This window comes from Elephas maximus, chromosome 19 (assembly GCF_024166365.1).
Source record: "Elephas maximus indicus isolate mEleMax1 chromosome 19, mEleMax1 primary haplotype, whole genome shotgun sequence".
In the NCBI taxonomy this organism is placed as follows: Eukaryota; Metazoa; Chordata; class Mammalia; order Proboscidea; family Elephantidae; genus Elephas; species Elephas maximus.
The window spans coordinates 17135564-17155352 of NC_064837.1; the positions used below are offsets into that span (position 1 = coordinate 17135564).

Sequence of the window (19789 nt, forward strand, 5' to 3'; positions counted from 1 at the left end):
AAGAAGCTAATGGGCTCGTAGGCTGCATTACTGAAAGTATAGATTATTGAAGGAGGGAGGGAATTAATGGCCTGAGCTACTGTCTGCAGGTTAGACTGTATCTGGTATGGATGCCAAACTTAGAGGGCTGTATAAAAACGTGCTCAAAATCAAATGTCAAGGATGATGGAGGGGCCTGAGTCTCTTGTGAGGAATACTTGAAGACACAGGGAATATGCTTAGCCTGCATTGTTAAATTAGCGTTCTTTAAATATATTAGAGATTGTCATGAGATTAAATGTATTTCACAGTGGCAGTCGAGGGGATTTATTCCTCAGGATCTCTTCTGAGAAGCTGAGGATTTATGAGTCTGTGCTGACATAAGCACATGTGGACAGACAGTAGCTCAGGCCAAGCTGGGCCCATGGCCTGTCTTCCTGACCCATACCCCTCCCATCCCATAGAATTGACACTGAAATCGTCTACAAAGCATGAAAAGCCCCTTCCTGCATGCATATGTCATAACTAGTTTGTGTCCTTACAGTGACAAAGATCCAGGTGGCCTTCTACTTTTACCTGAGAAAAGCGACCTGGCTGACATGAATATCATTGAAGTCCTGGCGGTCATGAACACTCTCCTCTCTGTTGCTGCCCGAGAGGTAACAGATGGCCACCTCGCTGTCCCCTTTGCCTCGTCCCCTTAGGAGCACATGATCCAGTGGTCCCTGTGTCTTCCCCTTTGGCACTGTACGAATGTAACTTGGCTACTGTGACCATTACAAATGAGCACAAGGTTTCCCATCCTTCCTTGGATGCTAGTCAGCCAGCCCCCTGCAGTGAATGAGTGAAGGGACACTCACCTGTCCCTCAACAGTCAACGAGCAACAAATGCATGAATGTGCTCATTAAGACTTCCTTTGGAAAGAGTGGACCTTGTTTTTACCAAGGCCTCTTGTAGTGTCGGTCATTGAGGCCAGCACACAGTTGTTCTATGTCTATGTTGTGAATTTTGTGGAAAATGGCTTTAATTTTTTGAAATTAAGATTATTAAACAAATTAGCAGACTCATCAAATCTGAAAATGTTTTATCTTTTTCCTATGCTAATGATTTTTTTTTCCCCCCTTTCCTTTGGAAAAAAAAAAGAAGGATTTTACTTCTCAAAATGTGATCCCTGCACTAGTTGGGTCAGAATGATTTGGGATATTTGACAAAGTTGAATTTCTGGACCCTGTGCCGAGCTACTGATTTAGAATCTCTAGAGATAGGGCAAGGAGCCCTGGTGGCGCAGTGGTTAAGGGCTCGACTGCTAACAAAAATGTTGGTGGTTCAAACTCAACAGCCACTTTGCAGGAGAAAGATGTGGCAGTCTGCTTCCATAAGGATTTACAGCCTTGGAAACCCTATGGGGCAGTTCTACTCTGTCTTATAAGGTCAGAATTGACTCAACAGCAGTGGGTTTGGGTTTTTGGTTTTAGGGATAAGGGCTTAAGAATCTGCATTTTTACCATGCACCCCAAGAGATTTTGAAGTGATAGGATCCTGTACTATCCCTTTACTCTTTGGGCTAAATATGGGTACCAGGGAGTTAGAGCAGATTTTACGGGGGACAATCCAAACCGCTCCTTTAGGGTGTTTAATGACATGGGCTTCATTAGATAGCTTATCTTGTATTTTGTAGCTGAAGTTAGTGTGTTTAAATCTCTTACATTTTGTTAGGGCTTTACTGTTTTCCAGTTGCTGTTAGCACTATGATTTCATTCATTCCCGGCTTCCTGGAATGATAGGCCAGTCCATGATTATCTCCCCATTTGCTCTTAGAAACCTTAGAGAGCTTATATTCTGACTAGGTTATCATTTTCTAAGGTCACCCTGAGGCTTACTAGTAATTAGACTCAGTATTACTTTAAATCCAACTTCTTTTTTTTCCACTATGATGCCTGTGTTCTTTAAGGTAACATATCGACTTTATTTCCGTGAGCCCATATTTGATAAATGCCCTATTTCTTCTATCACATTAATTTTCTCTTTGGTTACTTTCTGCGTTCTGTCTTATTTCCAGACTGTTCTGCCCGTCTCTTTAGTCTCCCTTAAAAATTTCACTCCAACCTACCATTCATCAATTCTTGCTCTTTGCTCCAGTTAGCCCATGACTCACTCTGACCTCTCTTTATTTCTGCCATTTCCTACACCTTCCCTTTCTCTTATAGCTCATCGAAATTCTACCTGTTTTAGACCCCTAGAGCCTTATCTAAGCCCTCGATCTCACCAGTCTTTTCTGCAGTCACATCATCAGTGCCACCGGGCAGAAAACTTCAGTGTTTTCATAGGTGTTAGTTCTGCCTCCTGTGTAGGAGCTGGTACGAGCTGGAACCAGCTAAAACCCAGGCCATTTGATTCTAAGTCATGTCCTCTTTCCACTCCATTAGACTTACTGCTTGATGTATGTGGAGAAAGGAGATAGCTTTTGTCTAAGAAAAATTCCCATAATCTTACCACGTGGATTCACTTGCCTGTGATACAAAGGAAGTTATAGGTTTCTTTTAAACTCCGAGGCCAGAATATCACTGAAACAATTGAGAAATTTTCTTAAATTGTTTGTATTATCTTTCAGTAAAAACATTTATGGTTATATGAAAAAGGATGAATTAAGTTAAAAAAAAATGGTAGTCAGAAATGCCTAGTCTGAAATTTTTTTCATGAGTCTGTTAATTTATTAAATGAACCAATATCCACTGAATTCCTGCTGTGTGCCAGGTCCTGTGCTAGACACAGGAGATATAATGATTGATAAAAGACCCCTGCTTTCAGAGCAGTCTTAAGGAGCAGACAAACATATAATCAGATAATTATAATGCAGTAAGGGTGTAAAAGAGGCAAGGAGAGTCCTGTGGGGATATAGAAGAGCATACCTAACCCTTCTGGTGGAGGTGGAAAGTAGAACATGGAGATGATACTAGAACTCAATATGAAACCATAAATAGAGTTTAACCAAGGACAAGGGGGAGATGGAGAAGAGCAGGCATTTGAAGAGGAGAATGACAGTGGTTAGACTTTGAATAGGTTGAATTTATGGCTCTTGTAGGATATCAGGTGGAGATCTGATTGGACACTCAGGAGATGAGTCAGTGCTAGAGATGAGGATTTTGCAGTCATTAACAAAGAGGTGATAATTGAAGCCATGAGTGTAGCTGTGATCATATCACCATGGGTGCCTTGAGGAACATTGGCTTAGAAGGGGCAGCAGGGAGGGTAAGAAGGAGTATCCAGAGAGGCAGGAAGAAATTCAAGAGAGACAGAAGCTGAGGGAGGAGAGAGTTTCAAGAAGGAAAGGGGTCAGCAGAGCCTCTAAGGTATTTGATATCTAGGAGGTAAGTGATGCCTTTGGAGATTGGTGTTGATCAGTAGTGATAACAGAAGAAGTAAAATGGGAAGAAGGGGAAGGCAAAAAGAGCAAGTGCAGGTGGCTTTTTTAATGAAAAACCCATACAAAAGAGTGTGTATATGTGAAAAATGGAAAGAAACAGCCATTTGTTTTAAGAACTAGAACATACTAGTGTCTTTGAAGTTCCCCTCCCTCAACTTGCCCTTCCATGGCTCACCCTCCCCCATCCTCACCAGAGGTAAACACCATTCTGAAGCCTGTGTTCATTATTTCCTTGTTTGTTTTTCCTCATTACCCCTATGCAGCATGTTTGTTTGGCCTGATTTTGAACTTTAATGGAATCATATGGTGTACGGTTTTCTGTGACTTGCTTTTTTCACTCAGCAGTGTTTTTGGAATTGATCCATGTTGGTGTATGTGCTGCAGTTGATTCATTTCCACGGGTGCCCAGTATTCCTTTTATGAGTATGCCACAATTTATTTATTCATTCCACTTTGGAAGGATGTTCCATTTAGGGGTATGTACAAGACAGGGCTAATATGAACATGCCTTGTGGTACTCATTGTGAGCAGGAGTTTATCCCTAGGGGTCAAGTGACTCTAAAAAAAAAAAACTCCTGAGAACAAAGAGAATGGCTAGAGAGCCATAGAGGAGTAAGGAATTATTTTTTGAGGAGGAAGAGATTTGATTGAAGGCTCAAGGGAAGGAACCACAGAGAGAAGGGAATTGAAAATGTGAGAGAGTAATGAGTGAGGTCAGGTTCCCGAGGTGGCAGAAGGAGATGTCTTCTGGAGTAAAAGTCATTTGTAAAGTTCTAAAAAGCTGGACGGCAAGGGAGGAGTTTGCATAATACTGTTTTTCTTGGTCATTTCTGGGTTGAAAGCTCTTTCACGACTATTCCCGATTTTCATCACGTTTTGGCTGCTCTTAGAGTGTGCCCTTGGCTGTCCCCTGTGAATGGCCATGTTGTGAACATTTTCTGTTTGTCTCCTCCCTTGTAGTGTGAGCTGCTGATGCCCAGCGGTGCCCAAGGGGAGGCTGGCTCTGTGCTTTTCTCCCTGTTCTGGTCTGTCCAGGGCAGCCTGTTCTCCTGGTGCTACCTGCAGCTGAAGAGCACAGACACCGGGGCCAAAGATCTGGCTGTTGACCTTATTGAAAAATGTGAGTCTCCATACAAAGCCTGGGAAAACAAACATATGTTTCGCTTTTGACTCTATGGGCGTGCTCTCTTCTTTAGTAACTCACACGGAGTGTGAATATGGTTTTCTTTTCTTTATTACAATTCATATCTATCTTTGGTGGGTTTTTTTTTTTTTTTTTTTTAAAGTCTATAGCTTATCCTTTTACCCAAAGTTTCCTGTCTGAATGTGGTAGCCTAAGTATGTTTGTTGTGGAATGGGGTCATCTCACAGCCTAAACATTGCCTATGCGATCGCACAGCACTCTTAGATGACGTCTCACTCTTCAGTAGAGTCTTTCATTCCTGTTTTAATCAATTCATCCAGAAAAAGAAATTCTTGAACTTTGAAAGCCTAAAGTGTGTGAGTGCTGCCGTGATCTCTGCTGATGACTGAAAATACTCAAATTCATGACATGAAAACCCCCAGAAAATCATATGAAAGCCAGCAGGTTCTGAGAAATCATATGTGGAAAATTTAGTTACATCAAACTTGGTCTCAGCAGCTGTGACAAAAGTGCTTAGAGTTTCTGGTCTTGTCACCTAAAGCTCAGCCCGTCAGATTAACACGCCTGCTGTATAAGCCCATTGTAAACAACAGAGAAAGGAGAAACCAGTAACTGGGTCAAATTGCCTAATTAACATCACCATAAAAGTGACATATCCTCTTCATTGAAAAGTAGCAGAGACCAAAAGAAAAAAACTCACTTTAAAAGTAATATTCCGCTGAAATTTGCACTGTTTTTCATCCCAGAGGAAAGCATTTGGATGGTCCTTTCTGTTGTGGAATCCCCTGCACAGCATCTGTGACTCTCCAGCTTTGCCTTTGATGATAACTAAGCTAGTGATATTTCTGCTATGGAAAATATTAATTGTTTGCTTTATGTTTTGGTAGATGTGCAACAGTTTCTGGCAAGGATGAGAGTGATTTTGGAATCCCTTTTGTCACAGTACAGTGGAAAAATTATAGTGGAAAAATTATGTAATTCAGTGTTTTCAATGGCAGCTCGTCAACTGGTAAGTGAAAGTGGCAGCCGTTTAGGATGGTGGGAAGGGAGCTGGTGAGCTGCATCCCCGGCCAGAGTCTGAGGTGGAAGCTAAGTACTTCGCTCATCTTCCTTTAGGTCATCTTTCTGCTGGACTTCTGCACTTTAGACATGCCACACTGCACACTCTTGAGAGAGTTCAGTACCCTAACAGAACTGTTAAAGAAGCTCTGCAGTGACCCTGAAGGAGGACTGAATAAGGTAACTTCCATTGGCATTTGAATCTCCTCTGTATCCTCTCTTGGGAGTTATGTGACTATACTTAATAAAACTTGTCACTGAGAACAGACCTGTACCAATAAATTGCCTCTAGAAGACCTCCTTGTTTTATCAGTGGCTTTGCTAACAAGCCCAAGTGCCAGTCCAAGTTGATCTGACATGGCAAGCATCAGAAAGGAGACAGTGTACATAGAAACTGTACATAATCCATTGTCATCATTGTTATAGCACGTGAAGTAATGTAAAAACCATGTGAGTGAATAACCAGATTGAAGTTTGGAAGAGAAAATATGTTGGAAGGCAAATTAGAAGGTTTGGTATGTGAAAGTATTTTCTCCTTTACTTAAGTTTACAGTTCACAAAGGTTTTTTCACTGTCTTGTTTAAGTCTCATAACAATCCTTTGGGAGTAGAAAGGACATGTATTAAAAACTATTTTATAGGTAAGAAAGCAAAAATAGGAAAAGAAAGAAAGCCAGACTCAGATTTGCCAACTGCTTATTTTCTAAGTGACAGAGTTGGGGCTAGAACTAGAAGTTTGAAGCCTTTAAACTCCTAATTGAATGCTTTTCCATTGGAAATTCATACCTGGTACTGATTTCTAAGAAATAGTTCTGTCATCATTCAAAGGTGCCATGTTAAGCTAATTGCAGAGTTACTATAGTGTACTAAAAACTGCATGGTCACTGTGCTGCATGATAGATTTATGTTGGTTGTGTATATATAGATGGGAATATCAGGTGTATCTTTTTGCCTGTGTGGTGATTTGTATAGGGATGTTAAACCCTGTCTGGATCGTTGATATAAAAATGCAGTGTACTACACGTGGCTGGATATACAGTGATAAACAACTGTTTTCTTTACTGGTTTGTTTGCATAGCTGGACGTTGAGACTTGGCAACAAGAACAACCTGTGGTGTTACACACGTGGACGAAGGAATCTGCCCATAACTATGAAAATAATTGCCACGAAGTGTCTGTCTTTGTTAGCCCAGGGGCAACCTATTTTGAGGTGGAATTTGATGAGAGGTGTGAAACTGAAAAAAGGTAAGACTCACATGTTCTTTATCCCCAAGCAGTGTTGTTGTTAGGTGCCATCGAGTTGGTTCCAACTCAGCGATCCAGTGTACAACAGAATGAAATGCTACCTGATTCTGCGCCATCTTCACAATTGTTGCTAAGTTTGAGCGCATTGGTACAGCCGCTGTGTCCGTCCATTCTCATTGAGGGTCTTCCCCTTTTTTGCTGACCCTCTACCTTGCCAAGCATGATGTCCTTCTCCAGGGACTGGTCCTTTCTGATAACATGTCCAAAGTATGTGAGACAAAGTCTTGCCAGCCTCACTTCTAAGGAGCATTCTGGGTGTACTTCCTTCAAGACAGATTTGTTCGTTCTTCTGGCAGTCCATAGTATATTCATTATTCTTCGCGGACACCATAATTCAAATGTACCAATTCTTCTTCAGTCTTCTTTATTCATTGTCCAGCTTTTGCATGCATATGAGACGATTGAAAATACCATGGTGTGGGTCAGACACGCTTTAGTCCTCAAAGTAACATCTTCACTTTTTAACACTTTAACGTTGTCATTATTTTCATATTGACGTCTCCGGTTCCCTATTTTTAGTCTTTTAGCTTTGTTTTATTATTGAGAATTCTTTATCTGGGTTGGTATCTGTTTGATCTGTCCTGTGCATGTCCTAATTTTGGATTGTAGTCTCATGTTGTTGGTTCTCTAATCAGAGGACTTACCTCTGGTATTTCTTTTAAGTTTGGTCTGGTTTTTACAAATTCCCTTAATTTCTGTTTACCTGGAAATGTCCTGATTTCGTCATTGTATATGAGAGACAATTTTGCTGGATATATAATTCTTAGCTGGCAATTTTTTTCCTTCAAGGCTTTATATATGTCATTCCTTTGCCTTCTTACCTGCATGGTTTCTGCTGAGTAATCAGAGCTCAGTCTTATTGGTTCTCCTTTGTAGATAACTTTTCGTTTTCCCCTAACTGCTATCAGAATTCCGTCTTTGTCTTTGATTTTGGCAAGCTTGATTACGATATGTCTTAGTGACTTTCTTTTGGGGTCTGTCCTTTATGGGATTCGTTTAGCTTCTTGGATGGATGTCTTCTTGTCTTTCGTGATATTAGGGACGTTTTCTAACAGCAAATGTGCAACAATTCTCTGTGTTTTCTATTGTTCCCCCCATCCTATTCTGGAACTCCAAACACATGCAAGTTTTTCCTCTTGATAGTGTCCCATGTATTTCTTGGGCTCTCTTCATTTTTCTTTATTCTTTTTTCTGATTTTTCCTCAAATTGATGTCAAGGGATTTGTCTTCAATTTCACTAATAATGTCTTCCATTGTCTCAGTTTTGCTCCTGTGTTCTTCTATTGAGTTGTCTATTTCTGAGATTTTATTATTCATCTTTTGGATTTCTAGTTGGTGTTTTTATATGGTTTCTAATTGCCTTTTTATTTTGTTGTTTTTTTCTTGTATTGTTTTCCCAAATTCTCCTATTGGTTTGTGTTTCCCTGGGTTTTATCTGTATATTCCTTGATTTTTTTTCCTATGTTTTCCTTGGTTTTATGTCTTTTCTCTGATCTCTTTCTTGATTTCTTGGAGAGCTCTGTATATTAATCTTTTGATTCTTTATCAGGTAGTTCCATTGCCTTATCTTCTTCCTCCAGAAGGTTTTCTGGTTCTTTATTTTGGCTGCTTGCTAGAGCCATCTTGTCCTGTTTTTTTTGTTTTTTATTTTTTTTTTATGTGATTTGATATTGTCTGTTGTCTCCAAGGCATCAAGAAGTTTTTATTTATTGTATGTTTGTTTCCTGCATCCTAAATTTTTGTTTGTTTCATTTTAATATATCTGAGTAGGTTGGGCATGTGAGCTACTCTGGTCACTAATCTGGCCATGCTTTTTAATGCTGTAAAGAGGTCTTTTGCAACAGATTTGCCCACTGCAATACATCATTTGATTTCTTAACTGCTGCTTCCATGAGCATTGATTGTGGATCCAAGTCAGATGAAATCCTTGACAGCTTCAGTCTTTTCTCTTTTTATCATGACATTGCTTATTGGTCCAGTTGTGAGGATTTATATTTTCTTTATGTTGAGGTTTAATCCATACTGAAGGCTGTGGTCTTTGATCTTCATGAGTTAGTGCTTCAAGGCCTCTTCACTTTCAACAAGCAAGGTTGTGTTATCCGCATAACACAGATTGTTGGTGAGTCTTCCTCCAATCCTGATGCCCTGTTCTTCTTCATATAGCCCAGCTTCTAGGATTATTTGCTGAGCATACAGATTGAATAGGTATGGTGAAATGATACAACCCTGACATACACCTTTCCTGATTTTGAACCACACAGTCCATGCAGTATCTCCTTGTTCTGTTTGAATGATTGCCCCTTGGTGTTTGTGCAGGTTCCTCATGAGCACAATTAAGTGTTCTGGAATTCCCGTTCTTCTCAATGTTATCCATAACTTGTTATGATCGACACAGTTGAATGCCTTTGCATAGTCAATAAAACACAGGTAAACATTTTTCCACTATTTTCTTTCAGCCAAGATCCGTCTGACATCAGCAGTGGTATGCCTCATTCCCTGTCCTCTTCTGAATCAGCTTCAATTTCTGGGAGTTCCTTGTCGATGTACTGCTGCAACTGTTTTTGAATTATCTTCAAAATTTTACTTGTATGTGATATTAATGATATTGTCCAATGGTTTTCACATTCTGTTGGATCATCTTTCTTTGGAATGGGCACAAATATGGATCCCTTCCAATCGGTTGGCCAGGTAGCTGTCTTCCATATTTCTTGTCATAGACCAACAAGCCCTTCCAGCATTGCATATGTTTGTTAAAACATCTCAACTGGTGTTCTCTGAATTCCGGGGACCTTGTTTTTTGCCCGTGCCTTCAGTGTAGCTTCAGCTTCTTCCTTCAGTACCATTGGTGCTTGATCATATGCTACATCCTCAAGCGGTTGAACGTTAACTAGTTCTTTTTGGTACAGTGACTCTGTATTCCTTCATCTTCTTTTGATGCTTCCTGCGTCCTTCAATATTTTGCCCATAGAATCCTTCAGTATTGTAACTCGAGGCTTGAATTTTTTCTTCAGTTCTTTCAGCTTGAGAAATGCCAAGTGTGTTCTTCCCTTTTAGTTCTCTAACTCCAGGTCTTAGCACATTTTATTATAGTACTTTATTTTGTCCTCTCAAGCTGCCCTTTGAAATCTTCTGTTCAGCTCTTTTACTTCTCATTTTTTAGTTCGCTTTAGCTATTCTACATTCAAGAGCAAGTTTCAGAGTCTCTTCTGACATCTTTTTTGTTCTTTTCTTTCTTTCCTGTCTTTTTAATGACCTTTTGCTTTCTTCATGGATGATGTCCTTGATGAAATCCGCAACTCATTTGTTCTGCAGTCATTAGTGTGAAATCTATTCTTGAGATAGTCTCTAAATTTAGATAGGGTATACTTAAGGTCATAGCCTGGCGCTTGTGGACTTGTTTTAATTTTCTTTGCTTCAACTTGAACTTGCATATGAGCAGTTTATGGTCTCTTCCTCACTTGGCCCTTGGCCTTATTCTAACTGATGATATTGAGCTTCTTCATTGTCTCTTTCCACAAATGTAGTCAATTTGATTCCTGTATATTCCACCTGGTGAGGTCCATGTGTATAGTTGCCATTTATGTTGTTGAAAAAAGGTATTTCCAGTGAATAGGTCGTTTCTGTTGCAAAGTTCTGTCATGCCATCTCTAGCATTGTTTATGTCACAAAGGCTGTATTTGTTTCCAACTTTCACATTCCGATCACCAGTAATTATCAGTGCATCTTGATTGCATGTTTGATCAATTTCAGACTGCAGAAGTTTGTAAAAATCTTCAGTTTCTTCATTTTTAGCCTTAGTGGTTGGTGCCTAGATTTGAGTAATAGTTATATTAAGTGATCTTCCTTGTAGGTGTATGGATATTATCCTGTCACTGGCAGCACTGTACTTCAGGATAGATCTTGAAATGTTCTTTTTGACAATGAACATGACACCGTTTCCTTCAGCTTGTCATTCCTGGCATAGTAGAACATATGGTTGCCCGAATCAAAATGGCCAATACCAGTCCATTTCAGCTCACTAATGCCTAGGATATCGATCTTCAAGTGTTCTATTTCATTTTCTTCTAGCTTCCTACTTTGTACATTCCATGTTCTGATTATTAAGAATGTTTTCAGCTGTTTCTTCTTATTTTGAGTCGTGCCACATCAGCAAATGAAGGTCCCAAAAGCTTTATTCCATTCATGTCATTGAGGTCAACTCTACTTTGAGGAGGCAGCCCTCCCCTAATTGTATTTTCAGTGCCATCGAACCTGAGGGGCTCAATTTCTAGCTCTTTATCAGACAGTGTTCCACTGCTATTTCCCTGGCCAGTTTTTATGGAAGTAGATTGCCAGGTCTTTCTTCCAAGTCTGTCTTAGTCTGGAAGCTCTGCTGAAACCTGTCCACCCTGGGTGACCCTGCTGGTATTTGAGATACTGGTGCCATAGCTTCCAGCATCACAGTAATACACAAACCACCACAGTATGACAGATGGACAGATGAATGGTGGCCTCAAGTAATAATAGATCAAAAATGAGAAAGGGAAAGTAATAGAGATTATGTTTTACAGGTATGATTATCTGGAATTTACTGACGCGAGAGGTGGAAAAACACGCTATGACACAAAAGTGGGCACTGAGAAATGGCCCAGGGTGAGTGGTGTTCCTACAAGGAGGTAAAATACTTCTGCACCAGTTCTCCTTTTGTCAGCTCTTAGGGGACAGTGGAAGCATTATAGTGTACTTCTGTAAAAGGAACAGTTTGTATCTGTAGTCAGCAAACTACAATCCATCCCCTGTTTTGTCAATAAAGTTTTTTTGCAACACAGCCACACCAATTTGTTTAGAGATCTTTTGTAGATACTTTGGCACCACAGTGGCAGAGTTGAGTAGTCACAACAGAGACTGTATGGCCTGCAAGGCCTAAAATATTTACTGTCTGGTTTTTTACAGGAAAAGTTTGCCAACCCTTGGTTTATATGAGCATTGGCCAGAGTCAATGGAGAATTGTAATCCTTAGCAAGGAAGGGTTGGTGGGTCCAGAAGCTGGTAAAGACCCACTGCACAGTTAGGGCTGCATGATCTCTTGGACAGGGAGGTTAAGTAGTGTCTCAGACCGTTTACCTTCTCTCTGTGGCCAGTGGTCTTAGCTGGGAGCAGAGGAGTCAGTAAACATGATCCCTGGCAGAGTAGGTGGTGGGCAGATAGGCATCCAAGGTGTAGAAAAACTGCTAGCCTCGCTTCTTCTTGAAGTGCAGTTGTGAATTTCCTGTCTCGGTCCCCTTTGTACATTTCTCCTTTAGTAGTTTTAGACTGATGGTAGGAGTAGAAGCCAATTTTAAATTTAATTTTTTTTTTTGGTCATGAAGAACATGCTTATTACTGCAGTGATGCCTCCCCAAGTCTGTTTAACCACATGACATTTCTGTTTGTCTCTAGAAAGTGACCTTTAAGGCTGGTCCTCGGCTGCAGTTCCTTTTCCACTCTGACAGCAGTAACAATGAGTGGGGCTACAAATTCACAGTCACTGCCTATGGCCTGCCCGATGTTGCCGTGTCTTGGGGATTAGACTTGCAACTCCTTGTTTCTCGACTGATGGGACGCCTTGCCTCCCAGTGCATGGCCCTCAAGTCTGTTCATCGTAAGTCCACATGCCTGCTTCTTCCTCTTGGAGGGCAGGACGCATGCTGGCTCTCGTGCACGGTCTCTTCACGTAATGGCAAAGCAGAGGTATCTGTAATACTAGCTTTCAACCAAACCAGGATAAAATGCCCACCTGACGCCATTGTCATAAAGGACCTTGACTCAGACTTCGGAACACATGACAGAGCGTGCTGCGGATTCCCTTGTCTGTGGAGGCCAAGGAGAGGAGGCAGCCAGCTTTTTAGCAGCATTATCATCATTTTTTAATAAGTGGATTTAATATACTCCAACAGAAGGCAGTATAGAATAAATTAATTGTATAGCCTTTAGAAATGTGAATATTTATGTAAAGAATATATGCAAATATATTCAAACGTGTGAATATAAATTTTGTTTTGCTTTGTTCAATCTAGTTTTTAAATTCACCCAAGGAACAATTATAGAATATAATTTTCTAATGTGTTTTATTTCTATATCATTTTCTTAGGTTTTCCTGATTAAAAAAATAATTTTGGAAAAATTACATAATGGAAGAAAGCCACAGAAAAGTAAAATCATCCTTAATCCTCATACTCAAAGATAGCTGTTATTAACACCTTGATTTATTTCTACCTAGTCTTTTTCTATGCCTGTTTATAAATACATTTATGGTATTATTTTTTACAGAAGCAAGTTTACAAAATTGTGAATATTTTTGCATAATTAAATATTCTTCAATGGCCTCCCTAGAGGTAGCTGACATTCTGCTTTCAGCTTACTATAGAGATTAGTCATTTCAAAAGCATCTTGTTACGTGGTTAGGGTCTGTGCCCTGGAGCAGTCCAGCCAATGAGACGTACTTCAAGTCAGAAAGAGAGAGAAAGTTTATTTAGGAGGTGCACTAGCGGAGAGTTTGACAGCAATGCAGGTTGTCTTTGTGAAGTCCCGAAAGGCAATTGTACATCAAAGTTTATGTATTATTTTTACAAGGGTTAGATGGCATGGCCAGACGAGTTATTCATTACAAGATAATTACAAGAGACTTTATCAGACTAAAGAGATGCATACAGGACATCTCCTGATCAGGCTAAAGATATAAATGCCGGACATCTGGGCACTATTCTCCATGTGGGGGGTCGTAAGTCAAAGGTGGCCAGACAGAACAAAACAAAGTCATTAACAAAGGTGTGAGGAAAGAACGCAGGCAGAAAAAAACTTGTAGGTTCATCATGGTGTTAGTTATGTTAAGCTCTCAGTTGCCCACTTTAAAAATAGGAGAAAGCATGCTGTGGAGTATTAGGATCGCAACCTTGTAACTAAAGCGGTTTTACAGGATGGCAGCTTTTTGGGACTTACTTATTGTGGTTGGGCTTTGTGTTTGTAAAGTATTGGAATTAAATTCTGATAAATGTGGGTGAATTCCCTCAAAGGTTTAATAATATCCAAGTTTTTTTTAACCTTTTTTTGTTGGTTCAAGGGCTCTCAGTGTATTGAGAAAAAAAAAATGAACTCTAATAAGCCTTCTCTTTCCAGAGTTAAGAAGTAATATGATAGTACCTCAGGCAAAAATGGTATTAGTCCTAAACTCCCCTTTGTGGAAACCTGTCTTCAGCCATCAAATATGTCCAGAGTTGGAATTAGAAGCATACTGGACGACTCCCCCACACCAGGATAGTAAGGAGGTAATTATTCTTCTGTTGTCTTTCTGTTTGAAGTGGGAAATGTTTACCAATATTACTTTAAAATTATAAGCATTTGTATTTATATTTTGTTACCCACACTGAACCTTTAGCTCCTTGTTCATTAGTTCGTTGTTCATTTGATAGCCCCACTGTGTATCTCACACACACACAAAACCAAACCCGTTGCTGTCGAGTTGATTCCAACTGATAGCAACCTTATAGGACAGAGTAGAACCACCCCATAGGGTTTCCAGGGAGTGGGTAGTAGATTCAAACTGCTCACCTTCTGGTTAGAAGCTATAGCTCTTAAACCACTGCACCACCAGGGCTCTGCCTGACAGGTGTTCAGATGTATTGAACAAATGAATCTTCAGTGAAATATGGTAGGTGTTCTGTAAATCTCTCTTGGTGGAGCGATCAAGCAAACAAGTTGAGTCTCCTTCTAATGTCCTGAGTCAAACTTGAGCGTAAATGATTTGTGCTCCATAGAACTGTAGCTCATTATTAAGGTGTGTAGAATTGTAAAAACTGAGCAAGTCTGCCCGCTGTCTCTATTTTTTGTCTCTCTTTCCCTCTATCTCTGTTCTCCTACTTTTCCTCCCTCCTGCTCTCCCTCCTGTCTCTCCCCATTGAAGTTATTCAGTAGTTAATTGCTGGACCCAGTGGTTCTTCTTTAGCTTTTATTCTCCTTTACCCCTCTGTTAAATTTGGCTCCTTCAGATCCTCCTCTTTTGATTCCGTGACAGCTCACTGTCTTCTCTAACATCTGACTGCTCCACTGGCCTCCTTTATTGACCTCTCTTATTCCTCCTTCTGTACAAAGTAGGCTTTATTCAAGGCTTGGTCCTTCTCTCCCCTTTGCCCCAACCCCCCAAGCATTTATCGTCTCTACTGTCTTCTGCTGTCACCTCTGTGTGAGTAGTTCTTAAAGAATCCGTTTCCAGCCCTAGTTCTTCTCCAGGCTCCAATCATATATCTCTATCTCCCTGTTAGGTGTTTGCATTTCAATGTCCTTACTCGTTTAACTCGGAAATCTAAAACCAAAATGTCTCCCCTGAGTGCTCTGCTTTGTTGTTGTCATTACTGTTTCCCCAGGCATCCAGCCGCTGCTCCCTAGCGTTGCTTTCTCCTCTGTTCTGGCCCTTCCTACCTAGCCAGCTATAAGCCCTGCGAATTCTTCCCCATGATGTTCATCTCGTTCTCTTTTCTCTGTCTCCATCTTGATCCAGGCCTTGTCTTGCACCTGCATTATTAGTGGTACCTACCGTGTTTTTTTTTTTTTTTTTAATCACTGCCTTATCTTGTCATTCCACTGCCAAGCACCATTAATGGCTCCCTGTTGCCCACAGGGTGAAGTCTAAGCTCCTCAGTGTGACAGTCAAGGCTCTCTGCAGTCTCCTTTCACCTTACCTATCTGACTCTAGTTCCCACCACTCCCCAGCTGAGACTTCAGGCCAGGTCAGTCTCCCCACTGTCCTTCCTGAATCATAACCCTTACTAATGGTTGTGTTCCTCAAAACCAAACCTGCCCATCCTTCAGGGTCCAGCCCAGACCCCATCTCCTCCAGGAGGCTTTTCTTAATTACTTTAACCTTCCAGGGACTCTCTCCTTTGAGTTCTTAGCACTGGGTGTTCCCTTCTAGGCACTTGGCACTTGAAAACCTTTTTGCTTTGTGGTAGTGCTAGCAGTAGTGGTTTTAATGTTTTATATATGTTTACCTTTTTATTTTAACCTGTTTATCTGTCTAGTCTCACTAAAATAGATGTAAACTTCCTGTGAGTACGCACCGTGGCTTATACTTCTGCTCTGGCCTAGTAAGTGCTCGATAAGCCTTATTTTTTGCATGAATGTCTTAAACGTGATACTTCTTTTTTGTTCCCAGGTTAAGAACATTCCTGACAGTCCCTGCCGCAATTTTCTTCTTGATTTTGCACAGTCAGACCCTGCTCGGGACTTCTGTGGGCCATATTCAGAACTTTTCAAAGGATTCATACAGGCATGTAGAAAACAGGCCCCAAAGGCAGATATAGTTGCTGGTTCTACTATTGATCAAGCTGTGAACGCCACCTTTGCCGCTCTGGTGTATCGCACTCCAGACTTATATGAGAAGCTGCAAAAATATGGTAACTTATATTACAGGGAATATTTTTGATCTGAAGGCTAATTGCTAAGTTTTAAGAAAGCCTATCTTAAGCGAAAATTTTCACATATCTTAAAATCTAAGCAGATTTCTACAGCTGTAGACTTCATCTGTTACTTCTATTTTTTGCCTTTCAAAAGATTCACGACCAGTTGATCTTTAGCAAATCATGGCTGGTAGCCTTGAGTTTCCTAATTAGCAAGTAATTTGTTTTTATCCATAATTCTCATGGAAAACTGCCAAGAAGTTTAATGGAAAGAAACCTTAGCTTGGATTCTAGTCCCAGCTCCAAACCTCAGTAGTTGCGCAGCTTCAGGTCATCCAGACAACCTTTCTGGGCCTCAGTTTCCTTATCTATAAAATTGGTTTAGAGTTGCTTAGCGTTTTTTTTTTTTTAGCGTTAACATCCTAAGAAACTCTGGTTAAAACCTCAGCTGTTAGGTCACAGGACATGCTGGTTCCCAGGGAGGAGAAGGTAGGCGTCAGCTCCCATCTTTAGGCACTTTCTTTGCAGCTTCACCACCTCTTTGGCTTCTGTCCCCCAGGGATGACACCCTGGGTATGTATTGCATCTGCAGCCTGCAGCCTAAAAGGACCTGCAGGGAGGGAGAGCTTCTCTGACACTCACACTCAGGCAGGCAAAAAGCCTTTCAAAACCCACCTACAGATGAGGGATGGGCTTCCCCAGGCATCGTGCAGGGGATGTGTTCTTTCCACCGTGCGGATGAAATAAACAGGGACACACGATTCCTCCCCTTAGAGTAGGTAGGTGTTGCTCATGTTATTATTATTGTTGACATTACTATCACTACCGCCTATACTGCCCAGTCCTTTGGCTCTTCCATTGCAAAGTTTATTTCTTGATTTCTAAAAAGTCTCAATTACTTCTTCAAATCCTCATATATCCTTTAAGAAGCTGCTCAAATAAATAAAACTACATCGAGGCATGAGTGATTTATGGAAGAGTGTACCTCTGCTGGGAGATTCTGGTGAGGTGACTTGTATGGTTTTGGAGGAAAAAAATCATTCAGTCTATATTTTTGTAAACTGCGATAAGAAAGCTGGACAATCTTTATTACCTGTGGGAGCTTTCAGTAGAGGAATAAAAGCCTTGTAGGTTAAAAGCTGAGAAACAGAAGGTTTCTTGCTGGGAGAGTTTCCTTGGCCCCATTTCAAACTATGTTCAGATATCACATACCTTTTTGCAGTGGAGAGATATACAAGCAAATGTTGGGACTGGGAACAGCTGTACACCGGTCGCTCTGAGAAATAGCTACCATTTCTGGTTTGAAGGAGGCACAGTTTGTCTAAGTTCTTCCCATCCCTGTCTTTAAGATGTTGATGTCATATCAATGGACCATTCCTGAGCTCTTGAAGACTGAGTTACTTTGATAGTGGGCTTTGTCTAGCTAATTAGTTCATCTTTGATTGTCTAAAACTTGGTTGCTTTGGGGGATTAGAAATGTAGAGGAGGACTGTTTCAACTAGACTAAGCTGCGTGAGGGCAGAGGACATGTCTGTTATTTTCGGACTGTGTCCCCAGCGCCTGGTACAGAGCCTGGCACGTCCTGGGTATTCAGTACGTAGTAACTACCGTATGCATTAATGCAGCAGCGTGTGGCCTGCTGCTCTGGTGTTTTAGCCTTCGGTTTTTGGTTGAAGAGAAAGGACAGGCCGCATAAAATAGGTCTTGCTTTAAAAAAAATTTTTTTTTTGTTTTCTAATTCTAAAAATACCTATTCATCGTAGAAACATTGAAAATACAGAGAAGTTCAAAATAATCATTACCTAGCATCTCACCCCTTAGCGAGCACCTCTCTTAACATTCCTGCCGGTAGTGATTCTGGCACATCTCCCCTGGGTAGCAGTTGGGCATTAAGGAAGTCTTTAATATCTTCCTGGCCTCTCATCTAGACCTGCATCTAGACGTTTTATCGAGGTGTTTATACACACACACGCACCCCAAAACCAGAAAAAGAAACCGGTTGCTTTGAGTCTGTTCTGACTCTGGCGACCCTGTGTGTCACAGGTTAGAACTGCTCCGGAGGGCTTTCTCGGTTGTGACCTGTATAGAAGCAGATCGCCAGGCCTTTCTTCCACAGCGTTACTGGTTGGCTTTGAACCATTAACCTTTCACTTAGTACTTGAGTGCTTCACTATTTGCACAACCCAGGGACCTTCACACACAGACACGAGTGTATTATTGCATCCAGGTTTTTTATACTTAACACTTTTTTAAAATGAGATAATTTTGTAGATACCGTTTCATAACCTGCTTTTGTAAGTTAATATACCGTGAGCTTTTTTGCATGTCCGTAATTTTTTTTCTAACCTCTTTTAATGGCTACACAGTATCTTCATTGTGAAGTTGTTGACAAACATTTGGTTTCTGAAATTCAAATTTAAATCAACTTTCCTGGCAATAGTTTTACAAATAATTTGAAAACTACAAAAAGGAACTTTTCAAATTGGAATAACTTATAACATCTTTTTTCTGAGTATTAAAAGGATAGAAAAATTAATAAGTGTGAATTTCAAAAATAAAATGAACAGAAATTTCTGGTAGCTTTAGAAACAGTGAAGAGATAAGACAGTAAGGAAGGATTACTTTGAAGTAACGCAGGGAACCCATTACAGGTATTTATAACTTGTTTTTTTTCCCTCAAGCCTCTCTGATATTCACATCCCCAGTGCGCGAGTATCAGAGGAAAGAGTTGTTCCTCTGCTTTAGGAGATTTTGAAGAGACTTTGTGCTTAGTGTTGTAGTAGTGAATCGTGTTAACTGAATGTGATCTCGTTCTCTTTCCTTCTTTCCCCAGTAAACAGCGGGGGCAAGATAGCCCTGAGCGAGGAGTTTGCACAGGTGTATTCCTTGGCTGATGGGATTAGAATCTGGATGGTAAGATTCTTCTTTGCACGTGATTTTGATATATTTTGGGTTTTCCCACCACGATATCATGGGATTAGGGTAACTAGCTCTCTTCTCAAGAATATAACTTGAGGAATATTGACTTTTTAACCATAGTTCAGTGATACTAATAGGCATAGAATAGTTTAGAGCCTTAAAATCATAATCTAGTGAGCGTCGAGAATGTTTAGAGTAAACAGGGTTCAGCGGAGTACCCTTTACACCCTTCAGTAACCGCGAGGCCCCTCTGTGGAATCCTTAGGCCTAGAGGAACAGCATTGCCTCAGAGACTGGGCAGCCAGTGACAGTTCTAGGCAGGAGAGAGGCCCCTTCAGTGTGCAGTTCAGAGAGCTGGTTCTGCAGCATCGTTTGTGACGGCAGGGAACTGGAAGGACCTAATGTTCATCGGTAGGAGAATGGATGAAAAGAGTGTGTGTTTATACAATGGAATAGTATAATACAGTGAAAATAATGAAATCGAGCTACCTGTATGAGCATGGATAAATCTCATAAACATGATAGCGAGCCAAACAAAAGTTAAGTTGC

At 40.6% G+C, this 19789-nt stretch overlaps 1 protein-coding gene across 6 annotated transcripts in view; it reads left to right on the forward strand.

Annotated features, from left to right (window-relative positions):
* The window catches only part of ZZEF1 (zinc finger ZZ-type and EF-hand domain containing 1), a 121481-nt gene that overhangs the window by 54979 nt on the left and 46713 nt on the right, over positions 1–19789 (forward strand). For all 6 annotated transcript variants that reach the window (XM_049861233.1, XM_049861235.1, XM_049861234.1 and 3 more), the window contains 10 exons: positions 524–638; positions 4365–4524; positions 5436–5557; positions 5665–5787; positions 6685–6851; positions 11462–11543; positions 12330–12531; positions 14046–14194; positions 16078–16318; positions 19155–19234. In XM_049861233.1, the coding sequence (XP_049717190.1) occupies positions 524–638; positions 4365–4524; positions 5436–5557; positions 5665–5787; positions 6685–6851; positions 11462–11543; positions 12330–12531; positions 14046–14194; positions 16078–16318; positions 19155–19234 (1441 nt within the window). The remainder of the gene's footprint in view (positions 1–523; positions 639–4364; positions 4525–5435; positions 5558–5664; positions 5788–6684; positions 6852–11461; positions 11544–12329; positions 12532–14045; positions 14195–16077; positions 16319–19154; positions 19235–19789) is intronic.